The following is an 18,065-nucleotide window of genomic DNA, read 5'->3' as shown; positions in this document are numbered from 1 at the left end:
AAAATGTGTTATAAAACTATCAACAATATCATCACAGACATTCACATGTTTTGAGTCAGATTTAGCAGTGGAAGTTTGACACATTTCGCGGACCATTTTCCGCTTCCTCAGGAACAAGATGGCAGTTATCTTCACACTGCTTTCCCAAACTGGAACACCCAGATCGACAACAGAGTCCATCCCTCAGATGTTAACACATGTGTGTCATATCAGCAACAAAGGATAGTGGGAGCTGTATGATATTATACTCCTATTGTATGTCCAGTCTAGTTCTGACCACAGTTGTATAGATTTAGAAAGGATCACTCCTGTTTGCAAAGGATTCATGCCTCCGTATACATTGCACTAATATAGTTCCTAAGGAAGCGGAAATTCCACTACCTAAAAATACGACTCAAAACGCGAATGTCTGAAATAATATTGTATGAACTTTTTTTTTATTTGTAATGCCTTTAAAGTCTAGAGGTAACCTCAACCAGAGCTATTTGCAAGTTAGAATTATACTTCATTTATCAACATCACAATAGGCAGGAGACCCTAAATATTATAATTACATTGTTTTCTGTTGTTCTTGTTGTTTTCTCAAGGAATTATGTGGATGTGGGTGGAGGTATAAAGCTACATAGGATACAAAAGTGCTGTTTTTAGTTTAAATAGCACCTTCAACTTGCTTCAACCTTAAGTGCTTCAATAGCACTTAACAGAATACAATAACAGATACCAATTAAAAGATACTGATTTAATGTAAAGTATAATCATATCTATCTAGCAATACATGATTTTATAGAACAAGTAGGGAAGAAATAAAAAAACATTGAATTGGGTACCCAGCCCTTTCAAGCAACAAGTCATATAAAGGTTGAGGCCTAAAGTAAGCAGGACAAAAGGAGGCAGAAATAGATGTGTCTGAAAGAGGTCTGTGACAGATTGTGTGCTTGTTTAAAGAGGTGAATTTTGAGGATGTGTTATTGAGGAAGATTTTAAAGCTTGGTGCTTAATGGATGGGATATAGAGTGTTCTGGAGGGATAGCTAAAGCTTGTGAGAAGTCCTTGATTTGAGATTGAGAGGTAGTGACCAAGGTGGAAAATAAGAGTGTTTCATGTGCACAGCAAAGGTTGTGAATGGGATGGTATCTGCAAATTATTAAAGATGTGTTTTTTCGCACCAAACTGTACTATGAAAGTGGCATTAAAAATGGAAGACTGCTAGCCAGGGCCCTGAGAGAGTCTGAAGCAATTAACCAAATTTATGAGATTTTGGATGATTTAGGCCAAACCATACAAGCACTGAAGTAGATAGCGCACCAATTTAAACAATTTTATCTCTCTTTATATGATATCCCGACAGGTGCCCGCACTAAACTCGAATTGGAGCGCAAAGTTAATTGAACCGGGCGCTTTCCCAAATACAACCTGGGAAAACCCCAGGCCCAGATGGCTACCTAACCCAGTACTACTGAAATGTTCTTTTATATACTGGCTATGCCATTGTTAGATGCACTTAATAATCTGAAATCCAATCCTCAGCTATCCCACCCACTAACACAAGCACATATTACCGTCATCCTAAAGCTGGGAAAGGACCCCAATATCTGTTCCAACTCCAGGCCCATTTCCCTCTTGAATGTCGACACCAAAATAATGGCCAAGATGTTAGCAAACCACATACTCCCTTCTTTGACTAACTTAATAGGGTTAGAGCAAGTGGGTTTTATGCTGGGTCGAGAGGCCTGGGATAACACCATTAAAGCTATTAACCTAATACACAAGACACAGGAATTGCTGAAAGGAGGTTTATTACTGTCAACAGACGCTGAAAAGGCATTTGACAGGGTTGACTGGGAAATAAATGTTTGAGACTCTGCCATTTCTTGGTTTCCATCCTCACATGCTGAATTGGTTCCAATTGTTGTACTTTGACCCCACAGCTAAATTGAAGGTAAACAATATTTTCTCAGAGGTTCTGCATATACGCAATGGCACCCGACAGGGGTGTCCACTGTCGCCTCTATTGTTCATTATTACTCTTGAACCACTAATTAAAAATATCAAACGGAATCCTTTGATTACCGGAAATGAGATGGGTGGCATAGAATATAAAGTAGCAGCCTATGCTGATGATTTATTATTTTTTTATCTAAACCTGACCTGTCTCATCCAAGACTCAGACTTTATTATGTCACCATAACAAGAGATCGATGAGGAATGGGTTTTACCAGATGTCCAGAGATATTACCAGGCTATACATATGGCTAGAATTATTGACTGGAATTGCCATACTCATTTGAAGGAGAATTTCTGCCTGCATTGACCCCTTGGGTTACTGCAAGATTTGTGCTGTCCTCTCTTAAAAAGCACCCTACTATAGGTGCCACACTTCATGTGTTTTCTATACTTGCTAGGCAGAAGGGTTTTTCCTCTACCCCAGGGTTGCTGAAACCGATATGCGGTAACCCGGAGTTTCCACCAGGATTGCAACTCTCCTTTCTTCAAAATTGGAAAGGTGTTTCTCAACCAAAAATAGCTGATTTCTGAGGGCAGGTAGACTGCAGTCAAGGAATGATTTAGCTGATCTGGTGGAAGGCGAATGGATTCCATGGTGGCCGTACATACAAATTAAAAACTATATTGTGGAAATTAGCAGGAGAGAGGATCTTTCCCAGCCCCCATCGATTCTAGAACAGATCTGTCTTAAAGGGACTGCTGTACGTCATACAGTCTCATATTTGTATTCAGTGATTAGTGAACTCACCTGTAAGGATAACATTAGAGCAAAAAGGGCTTGGAGATCAGCACTCCAGGTTGAGTTTTCAGATTGACAATGGCAGAATATGTGTTTAAACGCTCATAAATGTTCTATAAGAACCAGATTGCGGGAAACCTCGTAAAAAATTTTGACATAGTTGTACGCTACTCCGGATCACATTCACAAATGGCACCTGGACTCCTCAGCCTTATGTGTAATCAAGCCGAGGGTACAGTGTTACATATTTGGTAGGTATGTATAGTCCTACGAGACTATTGGATCCTTATCTGCGATATTGGACACCAAATCACTAGGTCTTCCTTTCCCACCTCCCCCTCGGCATATCTGCTGCATGACCGAGGTGATTACCTGGGTTCCCAGAAGAACTCCTTAAACCTGCATCTGTTGAATGCTGCTCGCAGTCTGATTCCTTTGTCCTGGAAGTCCCCTATCCCACCTGCTGTTAAAAACTGGCTCCTTAGGGTGGAAGAGATATACTTAATGGAAGAATACCGATCCATCTCTCTTGGCAAAACAAACAAATTTAGAGAAACATTGGGTCCCTGGGTACATTTTTTCTTCTCTGATAAGTATAATCAATTAGTCCATAATTAAACTCTCTTTTAAGACTCTTTAGAGTCACTCTCTCTGATTTTGTGATTTTGTGCTTTTGAGATGATGAGGTCAAACTGGTGAGAAGTCCAAATTTTATAGACCCACTTGATACGTATTTTGTTGATTGGTATTATTGTTGTTTTTCCACAAGATTCTCCTGTATGTTTACTTTTTGTACTTCCTGATTGTATGCCGGTATTTTTATGTTCATGTCTTCTCCTCTTTATCAATAAAACTTGAAGTGTGGAAAAAAAAAAGATGTGTAAGAAGGGAACAGGTTACGGAGAGCCTGTAAATTAAGAGTTAGGAGATGGAATTGGATTCTTTCAGTATTTAGCAACCATTACTGGCAATATTATTAATATTATTAAACAGGATTTATATAGCTCCAACATATTATGCAGTGCTTTACATTAATTACATTATTACATTATTGTAAACGATTACATTAATAGTTGCAAATGACAGACGAATACAAACAGTGACATAGGAGGAGAGGACCCTGCCCCGAAGAGCTTTTATTCTACAATGTTAAAACATTGCCTGTACTTACCTATTCTGTTAGCTCTTTCACAAAAAAAACAATTGTGCATTTTAAAATACAGTTCCTCCAATGGAGCCAATCACTTCAGAGATAAAATTATCAGTAAAATAGCATTCAACGGTTCCATGTATCCCTGCATCTCCTATCTGACTGCTGTGACTTACCTCATTACCCCATTAACATGTCCTTGCAGCTCTGAACATACTAGTGACAAAACTGCAGGGCAAAAGAGTTTTTTAAGAAGCCAAGATTCCACCAGTATATCAGTATTTTCATCTCTACAAGAGAGTAGATTTCTGGTATAACAACACTATTTTCAAATGCAATATCTTTGTTTTTACTCGTGACTGTCTCTTTTAAGGCCTTCTTTTTAGTTCATTCATTATTCCTCTCATTTCCTAGCTCTTTTCTTTTGAATTTGTTTGCTGGTTTCTTTAACTGAATTGCCTATATTTCTACTGATATACAACATTGCATTGTCAACATAGTTTTGGTGTAGAGATGACATCTCAAGTGTATAGAAGTAAATAGCAATTGAATGTGAATGTGGAAAGCCAGTGATCAGGGGAAAATAGGAGCTGGAACAAGAGAGCAGAATAGTGATACATCACTTATATTAAGCAGACACTTTATCTTCTTGCAGCAAATGAATGTGTCATTATTCAGTATCATTCTGTTATAACCCATAATAAAAGAAAAATGAAAATGGAGCAAAACAAGCCAGACTGAAAATGTACAAGATGAAGCATATTGCAGTTTGTGTTAATACTTTGCAGATGTGGGATTTTGCATTTTCCTATTACTTTGAGCAATATTAAAATAAATTGTAATACATCTCATAAACGATATATATTGTAACCCAAGTGCAATGGCTACAGTTCTAAAGTAAAAACTGGCCATTGACTTGGAATGTCCATGATGTTAGTCTCAATTTAGATATTATGGTATGTCTCGGTGAGTGACTAATGTCTGACTACTCCTATGTAACATAGTTTAAAGAAATTATGTGATCTATAATGAATTCTATGCATTTAATTGAAGAGCAATTGAACTGTTGAAGCCCAAAAGTGCTATGCAAAGGGGATGGTGAAAGTAAAAAAATGTGTAAAGAATGATCCTGAAACAATACTAACTGGACAAAGTTTTCAAACTTGTCTGATTGAGTGTATACCTTTTTAGAATCGTTAGCTGGGACTATTTGCAAGTTTAATAGGCAGGGCATGGCCAACCAAACCAAATCTAAAGCCTCCAGCTTTGAAGACACAAATCTCATGTCTGTGGTCAACTCTACTCTTATATGTAAATGAGGTGTAAAACTGTATTTCAAAAGTTTAATAAGGATAGAGTTGATGATGATGTTGATATTTTACAAATTACTTACAAGATACAATTATCTGGCAGTATATTCACAATGTTTCATATTTTCAGGGAACTTTAGATGCATGTTAATGAAAACACAATTAAAATCAGATTATGTCTATATGTGCCAGTATCTCTTTCCTGGAAGATTTTTTCTAGCCAAAAACTTTTTCATCTTAACATCCAACATCCTAATATAACTGTTCTAATTTCTAATAATAGGACACTTGTTAATATGATTTGCACAATTTTGTACCACTAATTAATGTAGTTCAATTGTGTTCATTAGATTGACATTTGATTTATATTTTGGAGAAATTTCATGTACAATATTTGCAAATAGGTTAATATTGCATTTCTTTTTCAGCTATTTACGAGCAATCTTGTGAAGCATATAAGCACAAGGGAAACTCCTCTGGATTCTTTTATGTCGATTCTGATGGAAGTGGCCCTCTGGAACCGTTTGTGGTTTACTGCAACATGACAGGTTGCATATATGCCAAATTGATCAGCCTTTCCCGCCTATAAAAAAAAGTGTTCAGTGCATCATTTTCAATTAGTTAATACAGCACATATATTAGGGTGCTCCACACTATAATTTTGCAACCTGGGGTTAAACTTAAACAAATGAGCATAAGCACACAAGGATGAACTTGTATTGTGGGACAATGCAGTCCATTCACATAATTAAAGAAGCATATTTTTAAAGCAGTGTATATTTTTTCCATGGAACATTTACTGCATTTACTGTTTTCACTAATTAAAAATGCATGTACACAAAAGATTTATCTGTATTGTCATTTTGACTGCTTTTAGAAATACATCCTATACACATTTCTCCTTTCTGTTATTTTTAGACCTCATGAAAATTTTTATTTAAAGGATACAATCTAGTTTTCTTTATATTCCTTCTTTGGGTTTAACAGTAACGTTTATTTTAGCTTCTTGAATTTTCAAGCATGTAGTATCTTTTCTGACATAAATCTGACATAAACCTGCAGAGAAAATGTTAATTAATCTTTAAACAGTTCATGTGAGAATGGGCTGCATATGTATATATTTGCAATGGCAGTATTTTACTGGGACTTTAATCCACCTTTTGAGCTAATAAAGCACAAGGTAGTTTCTACTTTACCTATGAGAATTCATGAACATATGCTGATATTTTCATCCATTATTCAACATTCACAAATGTAAGAAAATTTTGCTGATTTTCCCACTAAATATTTAACCTAACAGAGGGAAACATATGTTTATTTAAAAAACCCACTCGTAGCAGATGCTTTAATTCTAACTTGTCTGTCACCTGATTACCATGTGGTAGTATTATATGACCAGGTAAAATAATTAAAGGTTTTTATGAGCATATCATTATGGAAATTTAATTTGTAAAAATTTTATAAAAAATATATGGGCACAGCTGTCAATACCAAAATTATTACATATAGATGTCTAATAATGATAGTATCATTATCATGGTTTTCTAAATACAAAAAATGTGATTATTCTTCCAGGCTAGAAAAATGAGATGTATATTGTGTTATTTTACTCTAGATATGGCAATAAGTATTTTACATCACAACAATACGGAGATGAACAAGGTAAAGAGTTCTAACCGAGAGTTTCCCCATACAATGAACTTCAAATACTCTGGTGACATTGAGCAGCTCCAAGCTACAATTAATAATTCCGAACATTGCATACAGGAAATTATTTACCACTGCAAAAAGTCCCGCATTCAACAAAAACAAGGTAAATTATTATTTATTTTTTAGTGCTTTTGCTTTGATCAAAATATGGCTCAAAGTGGGTGTTAATAAAGGTAATTCAAGTCAACTTTCTTTTGATTTTATAGTAAAATTCCACTGTGTTTTCTGCCACAAACCAGTTACAGCCCTCCTACCAGTCCATGTTCAGGTCTATGCTAGTCTGATACTAACTATTTTAGCATATGTCTTTCATATTTTTGCTATGAGACCTTTGAACATTGTTTGGTTTCAGCTTAGTTAATGGGGTACCTGATAGGATTACAATCTTTAATTTATAGACAAGAACTTTGGTGGGCTCATTAGTTAGTTAGTTATAAAATAGGTAGGATGACTGTGCAATTTATGGTGAGAGACAGGTAAAATAGGGAAGGAAAGGAAGAACACAATCTTATCCAGGTTAAGTTCCAGGTAGAAAGTGAAAGTCGAGACATGGAATTATAGGGGTGAGTTTTAGGATATGTGGTACTCTCATCCTTCAAAGAGCAAAATGGTGTTGAGTGTACTGTGCTCATTCCTTATTCTGTCTCTGGAAACAAATATGACAGGTTGTTCCCAGAAACAATCATCTGATGTTCATTGGACGTTTATGTGGGGTTTTAACCTTGAGGGGCTCAGAACACAAACCAACTCTGATAAAGATGACCCCCAAATAGCAATTCAATCAATACAAAAAAATCAATAGCGCAATATACTGAATAGCAAGTAAGTGTAAAATATGCAGAAGAAATTGATTAACTGTGTCAAATGGGGATAAGTGTGTAAGAATAATGGGGGAAAATTGGCTTGGTAGGGTTCTGTATTATGTTCGTAGGCATGATGTCTGGCAATTCTTCAGAAAAGATGACAGACTAAATGGAGTCAAGAAGTGAGATAGATGTGAGATATTAGGGAGATGACAAGCACATACAGAAGAATCAAAGGAGCTATGTTGGATATGTGAACTCGGAATGCTTGTTTGAAGCATGCAGGGAAAACAAAACTGGAGAAAAACCGTTTGAAAAGTCCAATCAGTGCATGTGTCAGGATACAGTGTAGATACAGACTGCAGAAGTCAGAAATGTATATGAGATAGGCTGTTGATAGTAGCATGGCATAAGATATATTGTTGGATAATATCAGTAATAGGCTGTTCAGGCTGTAGTTAAGAATATGTTTCCTATTAAGTGAATCTGTGTTTACTTCAATCAGCCAATCATGTTTCAGCAAAATTCCCATTTTCAAATGTATTTACTTATAATTGTGTATATAAAACTGGGGACAGGAAAAGTTTATAATATGCTTTTATTTTCTAAAGTGAACATTAGTATTACTGAATCAACAGCCTCCATTCATTTTGCAATCCAATTCTGCTATATATGTGGTTATTTTTAGGGATGAGCAAGCAAGTTTTTAAAACTCGATCTCGCAGCGAATTCGGCCATTCTTGCTTACTGAAAGTGTAAATTCGCCGATCGAGCTCGAATTAAAAAAAAAAAGAAAAAGATCGCAGGCTATGCTAATCAATGAATGCAGTGCTGGCTGCATTAATTGATCAGCTCAGTGTGCAATCCCCAGCACTAGAGGTTAAATGGGGACAAGTCCCCCCATTCAACACCTCTAGTGCTCTCTGATTGGCTGGGGAAAGTTATCTTCAGACAATCAGGGAGTGCTCGAGGTTTTGAATGGGGAGACTTGTCCCCATTTAACCTCTAGTGCCGGGGATCGCAAACAGGAGAAACTCCATTGAGAGTTCGTCTTCAGGTTCCACTGCGATCCCGGCACTAGAGGTTAATTAACCTCTAGTGCCAGGGATCTCCTCAATGAATGCGGCCTGGCTGCCTTCTTTGAGAACAGTGTGCAATCTGTGGCACTAAAGGTTGAATAACCTCTTGTGCCGGGGATCTTCCCAATGAATGCGGCTGTGGCAGCATTCATTGAGAACAGTGTGCGATCCCCGGCACTAGGGGTTAATTAACCTCTAGTGCCCCGGCGGTCAAAAACAAAAGGATTCCCAGGGAATCCTGGGAATCCCCTGTGAATCTTCCTTTTATAATTTCCTCGATCTTCCGATGGTATCGAGAAATCAGTTCGCTGAAATGTCGTGGAACCATCAGAAGTTCGAGTAAACTTTCGCAAGAATGCCGGAGGCATTCTCACTCATCCCTAGTTATTTTAAACCTTCCATATTCAGTCTTAATAGAGTGTCAAACGTTTCTGACTCCTCTCAGACTTCCCTACTAATTGTTTACCAATGGCAAGGTGAATTTAAAAAGTAAGAATTATTTATTTTTTGTGATCTGATATCTGATTCTTTTTAGCTGCGTTTGTTTAAAAAAAAAATCCAACATAATTTGTTTTTTTTTTTATATGTCGTTTGTTGTTGAATGTTGTATTTTAGTAGATCATTTAGTAGTAGATCATAAAAATATGTTGTAACAATTGTAACAATTGTAACAAATCAAAGGCTGACTTAGGCTTAGTCTACACGGACTGTTTCCCCAGCATTTAACCTGAGGGTTTTAAAGCCCTTGTTTGAAACCCCATGCATTATAATGGGTTAATCTACACCAGGATGTTACCTTGAGGCACATTCATGACATTTATCTTAAACGTTGCTTGCAAAAAAAATTAAAACGCGGGTAAACGCTTTGATTGATTTCAATAGGACGTTTTCCTGCAGTTATCTACCATAATAGACATGGACATTTATAGTTAAAATCCAACCCCAGACTCATTACCTACCCCACAAAAGAAAAACCTATCCCAGTCCCCTGTGTTGATTTTTTTACCTATTTTTTTAAATTGTTTTTAGTATGGAAACGATATGCTGTAGGCCCTCTTTAGTCTATTTAAAGCTGTGTGTGATCCTAAGGCAAAAAACATCATTGTTCCTTTCCGCATAAACACAAAGTGAGTATAGGACATTGTGTTCACAGGGCAGGGCTGTGATGACCCCCACAAACTTATACTTGTCTTCAGAGTTATGTAATGCTAGGTATCATGCAGCCTAATGGCTAAGGACATTTTGTGGCAAGGAAGAGGTACTCTAAGGTACAGCTACATAATAAAGGAGTTTATTACAGCAAGAGCTGCTTTATAACTTTTTAACTTCTATGTAAAAGAAAAAAAAAATCCTGTTTGGGTATTCAAAACTAAAACAGGACATAGAGATAACTTCTCTATAACAGGACATAGAGATAACTTCTCTATAACTTTTTAACTTCTATGTAAAAGAAAAAAAAAATCCTGTTTGGGTATTCAAAACTAAAACAGGACATAGAGATATGATGTGTAATTTTATTGATGACTGCTGGCTTGGTTGAAATTCTTCTGTAATCTGTGATGGAATGCTATGTTATTACTTCTGCTCACTTGCTGATATACTTTACTAAGTAGAATAACCAAAATTTTCATCTGCATAGCAAAACTTCCCTAGAAAAATGTTAGATTAATTTGGTCATATAAACGATCCCTTATAATTTATAGTATTAGAAAAAGCAATTAGTCAGAATCTTAAACTAGATTTTGGGCAAGAACATTTTATATTTTATAATCCTGATGAAATATAGTAGGGGTTTTATTAATATCAAAGGTGGAAATGGTCTTTCATAGATGGACTAAGAACACCATACCTAATTACACCATGGCAGTTAATATTTATTATGCCTCTGTTTCCATCTTACTAAAGAAAGAGAGTAATATATCTATTAAGAACTAATTTCAAAATGATTATACCAGTTTAAGTATGTGAGGCTGAGCATTTCATAAAATTTAAAAATGGTCATTTTAAACAGTAAATAATATCACACATACTGAACAACACACATACTTTTCACCTCCCACACACTCACTCCTCTGTATCTATCTACATCTATTCTTATCATCATTCCCTACTCCTTTTCATACTAGAACAGCAGGACTCCAAACACCCATCCTCCCTCCAGCTTCACCTCGCCACTTCCTTTAAAGAGACAGAAGTGGACTTTCTCTTTTCACGGTGTCTTTATTGCACAGCGCCCCTGCTGCGCGCCAAACAACCCAGATGCTCCAGGTTACCATCACACAAGGTAATTCTTTTCCCCTCTATTCTTTTACCTTCTCCCATTGTATTTACACACTTAATCCATCACTACCTCCAACATATTGATCTTATACCCCATTTGTGACACTATATTTCACTATCACTTATACTCATACCTCTTCTCTCCAGACGGCAGCACTCATTTTATCATTTACACCTAATCTGAATTCCATACGACTTCTTCTTTTACATGAATACTATCCCATCAAATGTAAGTACAACTTTTTGCTTTCAACCATACATCAATAGACAGCCCAAGCGTGTTTATACTCATACATTTATTTGAATATAATTCTTTTATGCACTCTTTATATAAATAAAAAATGTATTTGAATATTGCGCCACCCTATTTGCAAGTTAACTGTATATACATTTATACTTACCCATGCAACCTCTTTACTTTGGTTTGGTTCTACATTTTTGCAATACTCAACTACCCTCCCTCATGCAATTCAGCGAGCAGGGGGATTTGTACAACCTTCTATTGTAATTGATCAAAAGTAATGATGTGTAATCCTAATTATTGGAAATTTTGTGATACCACATCATTTCAAACATTCTCTTTCTTTAATACACTGCCATTCAGAAATACCCTGGCTTTTTTTCTTTCTTTCATTGGTTTTTACTAGCACTATCAGGGTATACTCAGAACAAAATACTACAAGAGATTTTTAGATTAGCACGTCCTTAATTTTTATTTTAATTTAACAAGCAACTTTTCTATGGAATCAGTGTATTTATTTAAATTATTTGTATTTTGGCAATATGCAGTGGGTACTTTATGACTACCCCTGTAGGAGGCTGATATTCAGTTGCGTTGTCATTAAAGTGGCCTTCCAGATCCCCCAGTAAGACCCCCAACAAGCCTACATACTTTTTGATAGACCAATTGTAGGGAAAAGGCCCTGTCCCTGAACATTGAAACTGCCCGGTGTTGAGGCCTAGTATGACACAAGAATCCTCATTGTCTTAAATTAGTAATAACATGTAGACAAATTTCACAAAATTACTTCAAAACTGTAACACTATATTCTGCAAACTCCTCCCATCCATCCCTGTATCCCCAATTGTTCACACAATAGCATCAAAATATAGACAGGTTAAATACAGTTAACAAAATTAAGAGAATAAAAAATGTATAAAAATGTATTTATATGAGAATTGGTTAAACAGTGCATACCACTTTTACAATGCCAGAGCACTGAAACAGGCCATGTAGGATTTCCCTGTTGCAAACAATAGAAATTCTTGCACATTCAGCTGTGTAAAATTGGGTGATATACGTTCATTACGCATGATTTACTCTGTTCACCAAACATTCTAAATATTGTGCAAAAGCATAATGTAGTTGTCATTCTTCAGCAAACACTGTATATTTTGCAGCTGCAGACAAACCATGTGGCACCTTTATAGTGCTAAAAACTAAAACATGGTGGTAGTGGGTGAAAATGGTGTCAGCTAGTATGTATCATTTTTTGGGGGGCTGGGTGACTCAAAGACAAATTTAGACTGCATTAGTATCTGAAGAGTTTCTGCATCATGGAGTTTGTACTACCGTGTTTCCCCGAAAATAAGACACTGTCTTATATTTTTTTTGGCTCCCAAAAACACACTAGGTCTTATTTTCTAATAATAATAATAATAATAATAGTCTATCTTCTCCAGTTTTGGCGAGCTTTGATAAATCTGGCACATTGTCTCAATTACAGGGAGTAAGGGAAACAAACTTTACCAAAGAAGTGTTTGTATTAATGTTTTATACATCTTTAAGAGAAGAAAGTTTGGGTTTAAAGTATTTTCATTTGTTGGATAACACAAAAAGCATAATGTAAGCTTTCAAAACACATTAGGTTTCATTGTGTCTGTTGTAGTAATCAAAAAATGACAAGGTTTTTTTTGTTTTTGTTTTTTTAAGCTGTATTGTCATTATTTTTTTAATTTGTAATTATAACTGGGGATGAGGAAGTGGATCCACATAAATATATTGGAGAAACAAAATGGGGAAAGATACTTTCAGATAATTAAGTTGTGCCACTGCTGCTTTTACCAATTAGCAACCACATGTGATGTGTTATAAATTTTTGTAGCATGCACATGATTCCTATCATCTCCTATGAAACATTTAGGACTACAGTCTTGCAGACATTTACTTTTTCTGAGGCCTTGTGTTCCATATAACAAATATTTGCTGACATATCACTTTCTTCTGCTGCTCAGTGAGCATGTTTGTAATATTTCCTTTTCACCCAAACATTTTACTTCCTAATAACGATTTTGAAGCCTTGAGCAAAGGTAGGGAAATAACTTTCACTTTACAAAATATGTTTGAAATTTTTAAGCTCTGCTTCCAAGATTTTGTACGTCTTCTGAACTAGGCAGCCTATTCCTGGGACTTTAAACTGGTCGGAGAATTGCTGTATCATTAGAATTAGGTGCATTGTCAATTAACATGTCTGTAAAAACAAAATGTTTATGCACAAATAAAGTTTGAATAATCAAATCTGGTCCACAGCAGGTCCCTCCTTCAAGCATGTGAAGCCAAGTGGTATTCTTATTTTACATGCACTTCACATGTTATTTTGTATTACCTGCCATGTGTCCCATGTGCTTCCTCATTGTCAAATGAGGGAGCATGTTTCTATGGTACCATTTCCCTATAGATTGGTAAAAAACATCTAATTGGTTTATAGGCATTTTATGTACAGCAACAGACATCAAAGTATTGGTTTTCAATGTTACCATTGGCAGAAATTTCTTTTTTATATGATGCCATTTTTTGTTTAATAGTTTATCTAGCCTAAAATATACAGCTGGGTGTTGGACAGTGTTCTGCCCCCAATTATAGTGATGTATAATTAATTGTTCAAGCTTAAATGTGCCCTGTCCTCATGCACAAATTCAACCCCCTATAATCTAAATTTTTACAAACTTTAGCAAAAGTAGGGTAGTAGAGTATCTTTATTTTAGCAATGTGATATCCTATTTTATTTTTATTGTACACTAAGCTGTATTTCTTTTTCTTATACCCATCTCCACACACCCAGCTTTCTTGGATCTCCCTCCACTTTACTGATCTTACTCTTTTTTGGTCTTCCTGTTCTTCCTTCTTGACTTTCAGCACAAATTATCAACACTCGTTCAGGGATGCTGGGTTCTTTGAACTTATCAAGTTATTAGCTAGGTTAAACAGAAAATGCATGGTAATACACATTGTAGGTTCTCCTCCTAACTTGCTCTGTATAAATTATTATTGTTCTTAATTAGAAGTGCCTCTAAAATCTGTGTTATCCAACCTTACTTAATCCTATGCCCTTTCAAATATTGACCTTTTTTTCAAAGTTGATACATTTCAAAAACCTGTTCAAAATGTTTTTTTGAAGATTCATTTTATTTTATTTGGTATAATTTAATGTATTGGTCTTACTTTTTGCATTCTAAATCCACACTTGTTGTCACCTTCCTCCTACATGTTGTACTTCTTCCTCTACATGAGGCCTTAGTCTCTTCAGCTGGTAGTTTTGTATTCCAAACAAGAAAATCTGTAATCTGCAAATGTTAAGATCCCTACTATAGGGGCAAATTCATTGATTATTATCTTTAACAATTGTTCTTCCCATTCAATATGATTTGCTTTTTCCACTTGCACTCTGCCACTGTCACCTTCAAATTCAGTGGTGTTTCCATTTAACATTCCCTAAAATAAATATTTCAAGCATAATTAGCTATTGTTTCCTTTGAGATAACTAGTTTTACTTTGCAAAGGCCATTTGATCCGGTTCATCTGCTCTTTTAAGTTTTCTTTTTCATTGCCATATGCCCTTCCTCTTCGACTCTTCTGTATGCTACTTTTTATGTCTTCTGTTCCCCCGAAACATTTTTTAATATTTGTATTTGTTTTTCTTCCTCTAAAATGTTTTCACCTAAATTTGCTGAAAGTTACAAAATGCCTGATCTCTGTGAATACATGCTAGTAAAACTAAGAATCACCAAGGATGATTTTTGCCAATAGAATACCATATATACCTTTAAAAGGGCTTGATTTATTAAAGTTTTCCAAGGCTGTAGAAGATACACTTTCATCAGTGAAGCTGCGTGATCCAAAAAACCTGGAATAGATTTCTACAAAAGTCATTTCGTATTTGCTAGCAAATGTTATGAATTCTGGGACAGATGCCTTCCGGGTTTGCCGGATCATCCAGCTTCTCTGATGAAAGTGTATCCTCTCCAGCCTTGGAGAGCTTTACTAAACCAGGCCCAAAGTGTCTTTAAAATAACTAATTATTCTATAACATTTTCCATTGTTGTGCATCATTACAAATTACAACTTTATGTAACAAAATTGCAAACAGTTGGTTGGGAAAATTTCTACTTTACCATATGCAAGCTTAAATTCTCTAACAAGCAAAGTCATTTTACAGATACATTCTCAAGAGAACATTAGGCTAAAAATAAGTTTTTTTGGAATAGCGATACATTGTTAGTATAGGACCTTACCTATCATGTACTTGAGATTTTAAACACTTCCCACAAAACACTCATCCCTGCATATCTAAACTTGCAATACACATATAATTACGCTTCTAGAAGGAGCACATTTATGAGCTGTAAAATAATGTTTCCTTGCTTAAGTTTTTATAAGACATGATATTAATATTTTGTCCATCTGACTTACAAAGGACAAGAACTATTTTTCTTTTTTTTTTCTTTTCAGAGTAAACAAAAAATAATATAATATTTGTAACCAAGTTAAAAATCAAGTGTTAACATAACACACTTAGAAAATCGTTTATATTTTTTTTTAACTAATATTTACAGCAATGTAAATGTAATATGTACCATGGGGTCCATCCCAGTTTCAGCATTCAACAATGAAGGATCTACATGGTTCCCCTCCTTAGGGCCTAAATGCCAAAGTCACCACTGGCTGAGTTGACCACACTGGGCATATTTTACATACTTAGAGAACTCTGGATTTAGTTTTCCATGATTTCATTGCCCATATCTTAACCAAGTCTAAATATGGGCAGTGACATCATAACCCATACTTGGGCTCAATCCAAACATAGGCGCTAATGTCAGGGGGATGCCCATTCCCTGAGCATTTGTTTCAGAAATAAAAATGTGCATGTTAAGCCCTATATTAATGCCTCATCTCCTCTTCTTCTCCTTTGAATATATATACTTGTTTTGCAAGTTAATTTATCTTAGGGGATTAGGCAGACAAAAAAAATATTTTTTTTACAGTTACATTTTATATTTTTCCCTGTAATATCAGTTGTTGATCATTTATCAATATACACATAACATTCTTTCTATTGATATTGAAATACCTTTTTCAACATACTTTGGTAACACTACTACTAGGAAGGATCAGGTGCTAAAAATGTACCTTAATAGCCCTATCTAATTTTTCACAAAGCCCCTGAACATAATCCTGTCACTAAAATTGGTGGGAGGATTTGAGGGGTTGTTAGGGAGACCTATGGTAACATATCCTAAATAGGAAAAGTATTTTTCTGATAATATTGTATATATTCCCAATATTGTAATATCTTTTCAATTATAGCAATCTTCAAAATATAAAACTAAACCATAATTTGTATTAACATTGCAAACTAATTAAACAGCCCCTTGTTCCTTCATTAAATCATCTCTATGTACCTGCATGTCCCTTCTTTGTTACTTTCGAAAAGATTATTTTCGATTTAGAAATTAAGTTAAGAACTTTACATAGAAAAGGTTAATGTAAAAGCTTTATATAGTACAGTGTTATGAAATCAAACCTCAGTGCCAAAGAGGTAAATTGCTATCCTTGACTGCAATGTAATGACCCATGCAACTACTCTGCAGTGTAAAAACATATTCCTAAATGTGACTTTCATCTACTCATCATGAATGACCACATCTTAAGTGCATTTAAATAAGCCAAATGTTTAAAAAAAAAAAAAAAAATAAAGCAAAGATTGCACCATACAGGCCTAACTGAACGATTCTTTAAAACTATCAGTTTATTTTGCATTTAAAATCATAATATATAGTTTTTTTTTACAAATTCACTTCTAATTCCTTATATTTATACATTTATTATTAGAAATAGATGCTTACTTCTAGGTTACCATTTTTTTCCCACCTTTAGTTTTTAAAATGTAGACATGAGTGCTTCAAGATAAATGGTTCTAATATCATGCCTCAGTGAGTATGCAGGCTTTTAGTGCTCTTTCCCACTAATAAAAGTAAAATATTCGACAATAATGAAAAATTAGGTTATTTGCAGAGCATCTCTTAACTTAGAATAAATCTGTAATGTATCTAGAAAGGTTGTAAATCCAGTGTATCTGAGTCTACACAAGATCAAACGATATGCTCTATACTAAATATTATATACCTATAAAATCAAATTGGATACAAGCATTTACAGTATTCTATTATAAATCCAATTTTGATATATATATATATATATATATATATATATATATATATATAAATATATATTTTTATATATATATATATATATATACACAAGGAAGATTTTATTAGAATGTGTTGCTATTCCCATTCCTTTGTCTGAAGAAACTGATGTTTTTGTGCTATAAATCACCTTTACTGACAGGATAGAAAGTATATTTTTAATAATAAATGTGATTGCAATTCTTATTGTCTCATTTTTTTTTATCTTTTTGAATCTCTTTAGATTTAAAACATTAAAAATAAAGAAACTCCACTGATGGGGTAATAGGCTAGTAAATGGGAGTTTTCAATACATAGCTAATGGTACATACCCAGTTTGCCATACCGAGCCTGATTTATTAAAGCTCTTCAAAGCTGGACATGATACGATTTCATCTGTGTAACTGAGTGATCCAGCAAACCTGGATTGGATCGGATCCAGGATTGAAAACACTTGCTAACAAAACAGCAAATTATTTTTAAGAAATTCATTCTATGCTTGCTGGATCACCCAGGTTCACTGGT

At 34.9% G+C, this 18,065-nt stretch overlaps 1 protein-coding gene across 1 annotated transcript in view; it reads left to right on the top strand.

The window, feature by feature from the left end:
• The window catches only part of CNTNAP4 (contactin associated protein family member 4), a 223,077-nt gene that overhangs the window by 170,295 nt on the left and 34,717 nt on the right, over window positions 1-18,065 (top strand). Inside the window, exons 12-13 of the mRNA XM_072415021.1 lie at window positions 5,632-5,751; window positions 6,819-7,016. Of these exons, the coding sequence (XP_072271122.1) occupies window positions 5,632-5,751; window positions 6,819-7,016 (318 nt within the window). The remainder of the gene's footprint in view (window positions 1-5,631; window positions 5,752-6,818; window positions 7,017-18,065) is intronic.

The sequence above is a fragment of the Pyxicephalus adspersus genome, chromosome 6, assembly GCF_032062135.1.
Source record: "Pyxicephalus adspersus chromosome 6, UCB_Pads_2.0, whole genome shotgun sequence".
Lineage (NCBI taxonomy): Eukaryota > Metazoa > Chordata > Amphibia > Anura > Pyxicephalidae > Pyxicephalus > Pyxicephalus adspersus.
The sequence above is the reverse complement of the archived record's forward strand: the minus strand, read 5'-3'. Positions and strand labels throughout refer to the sequence as shown.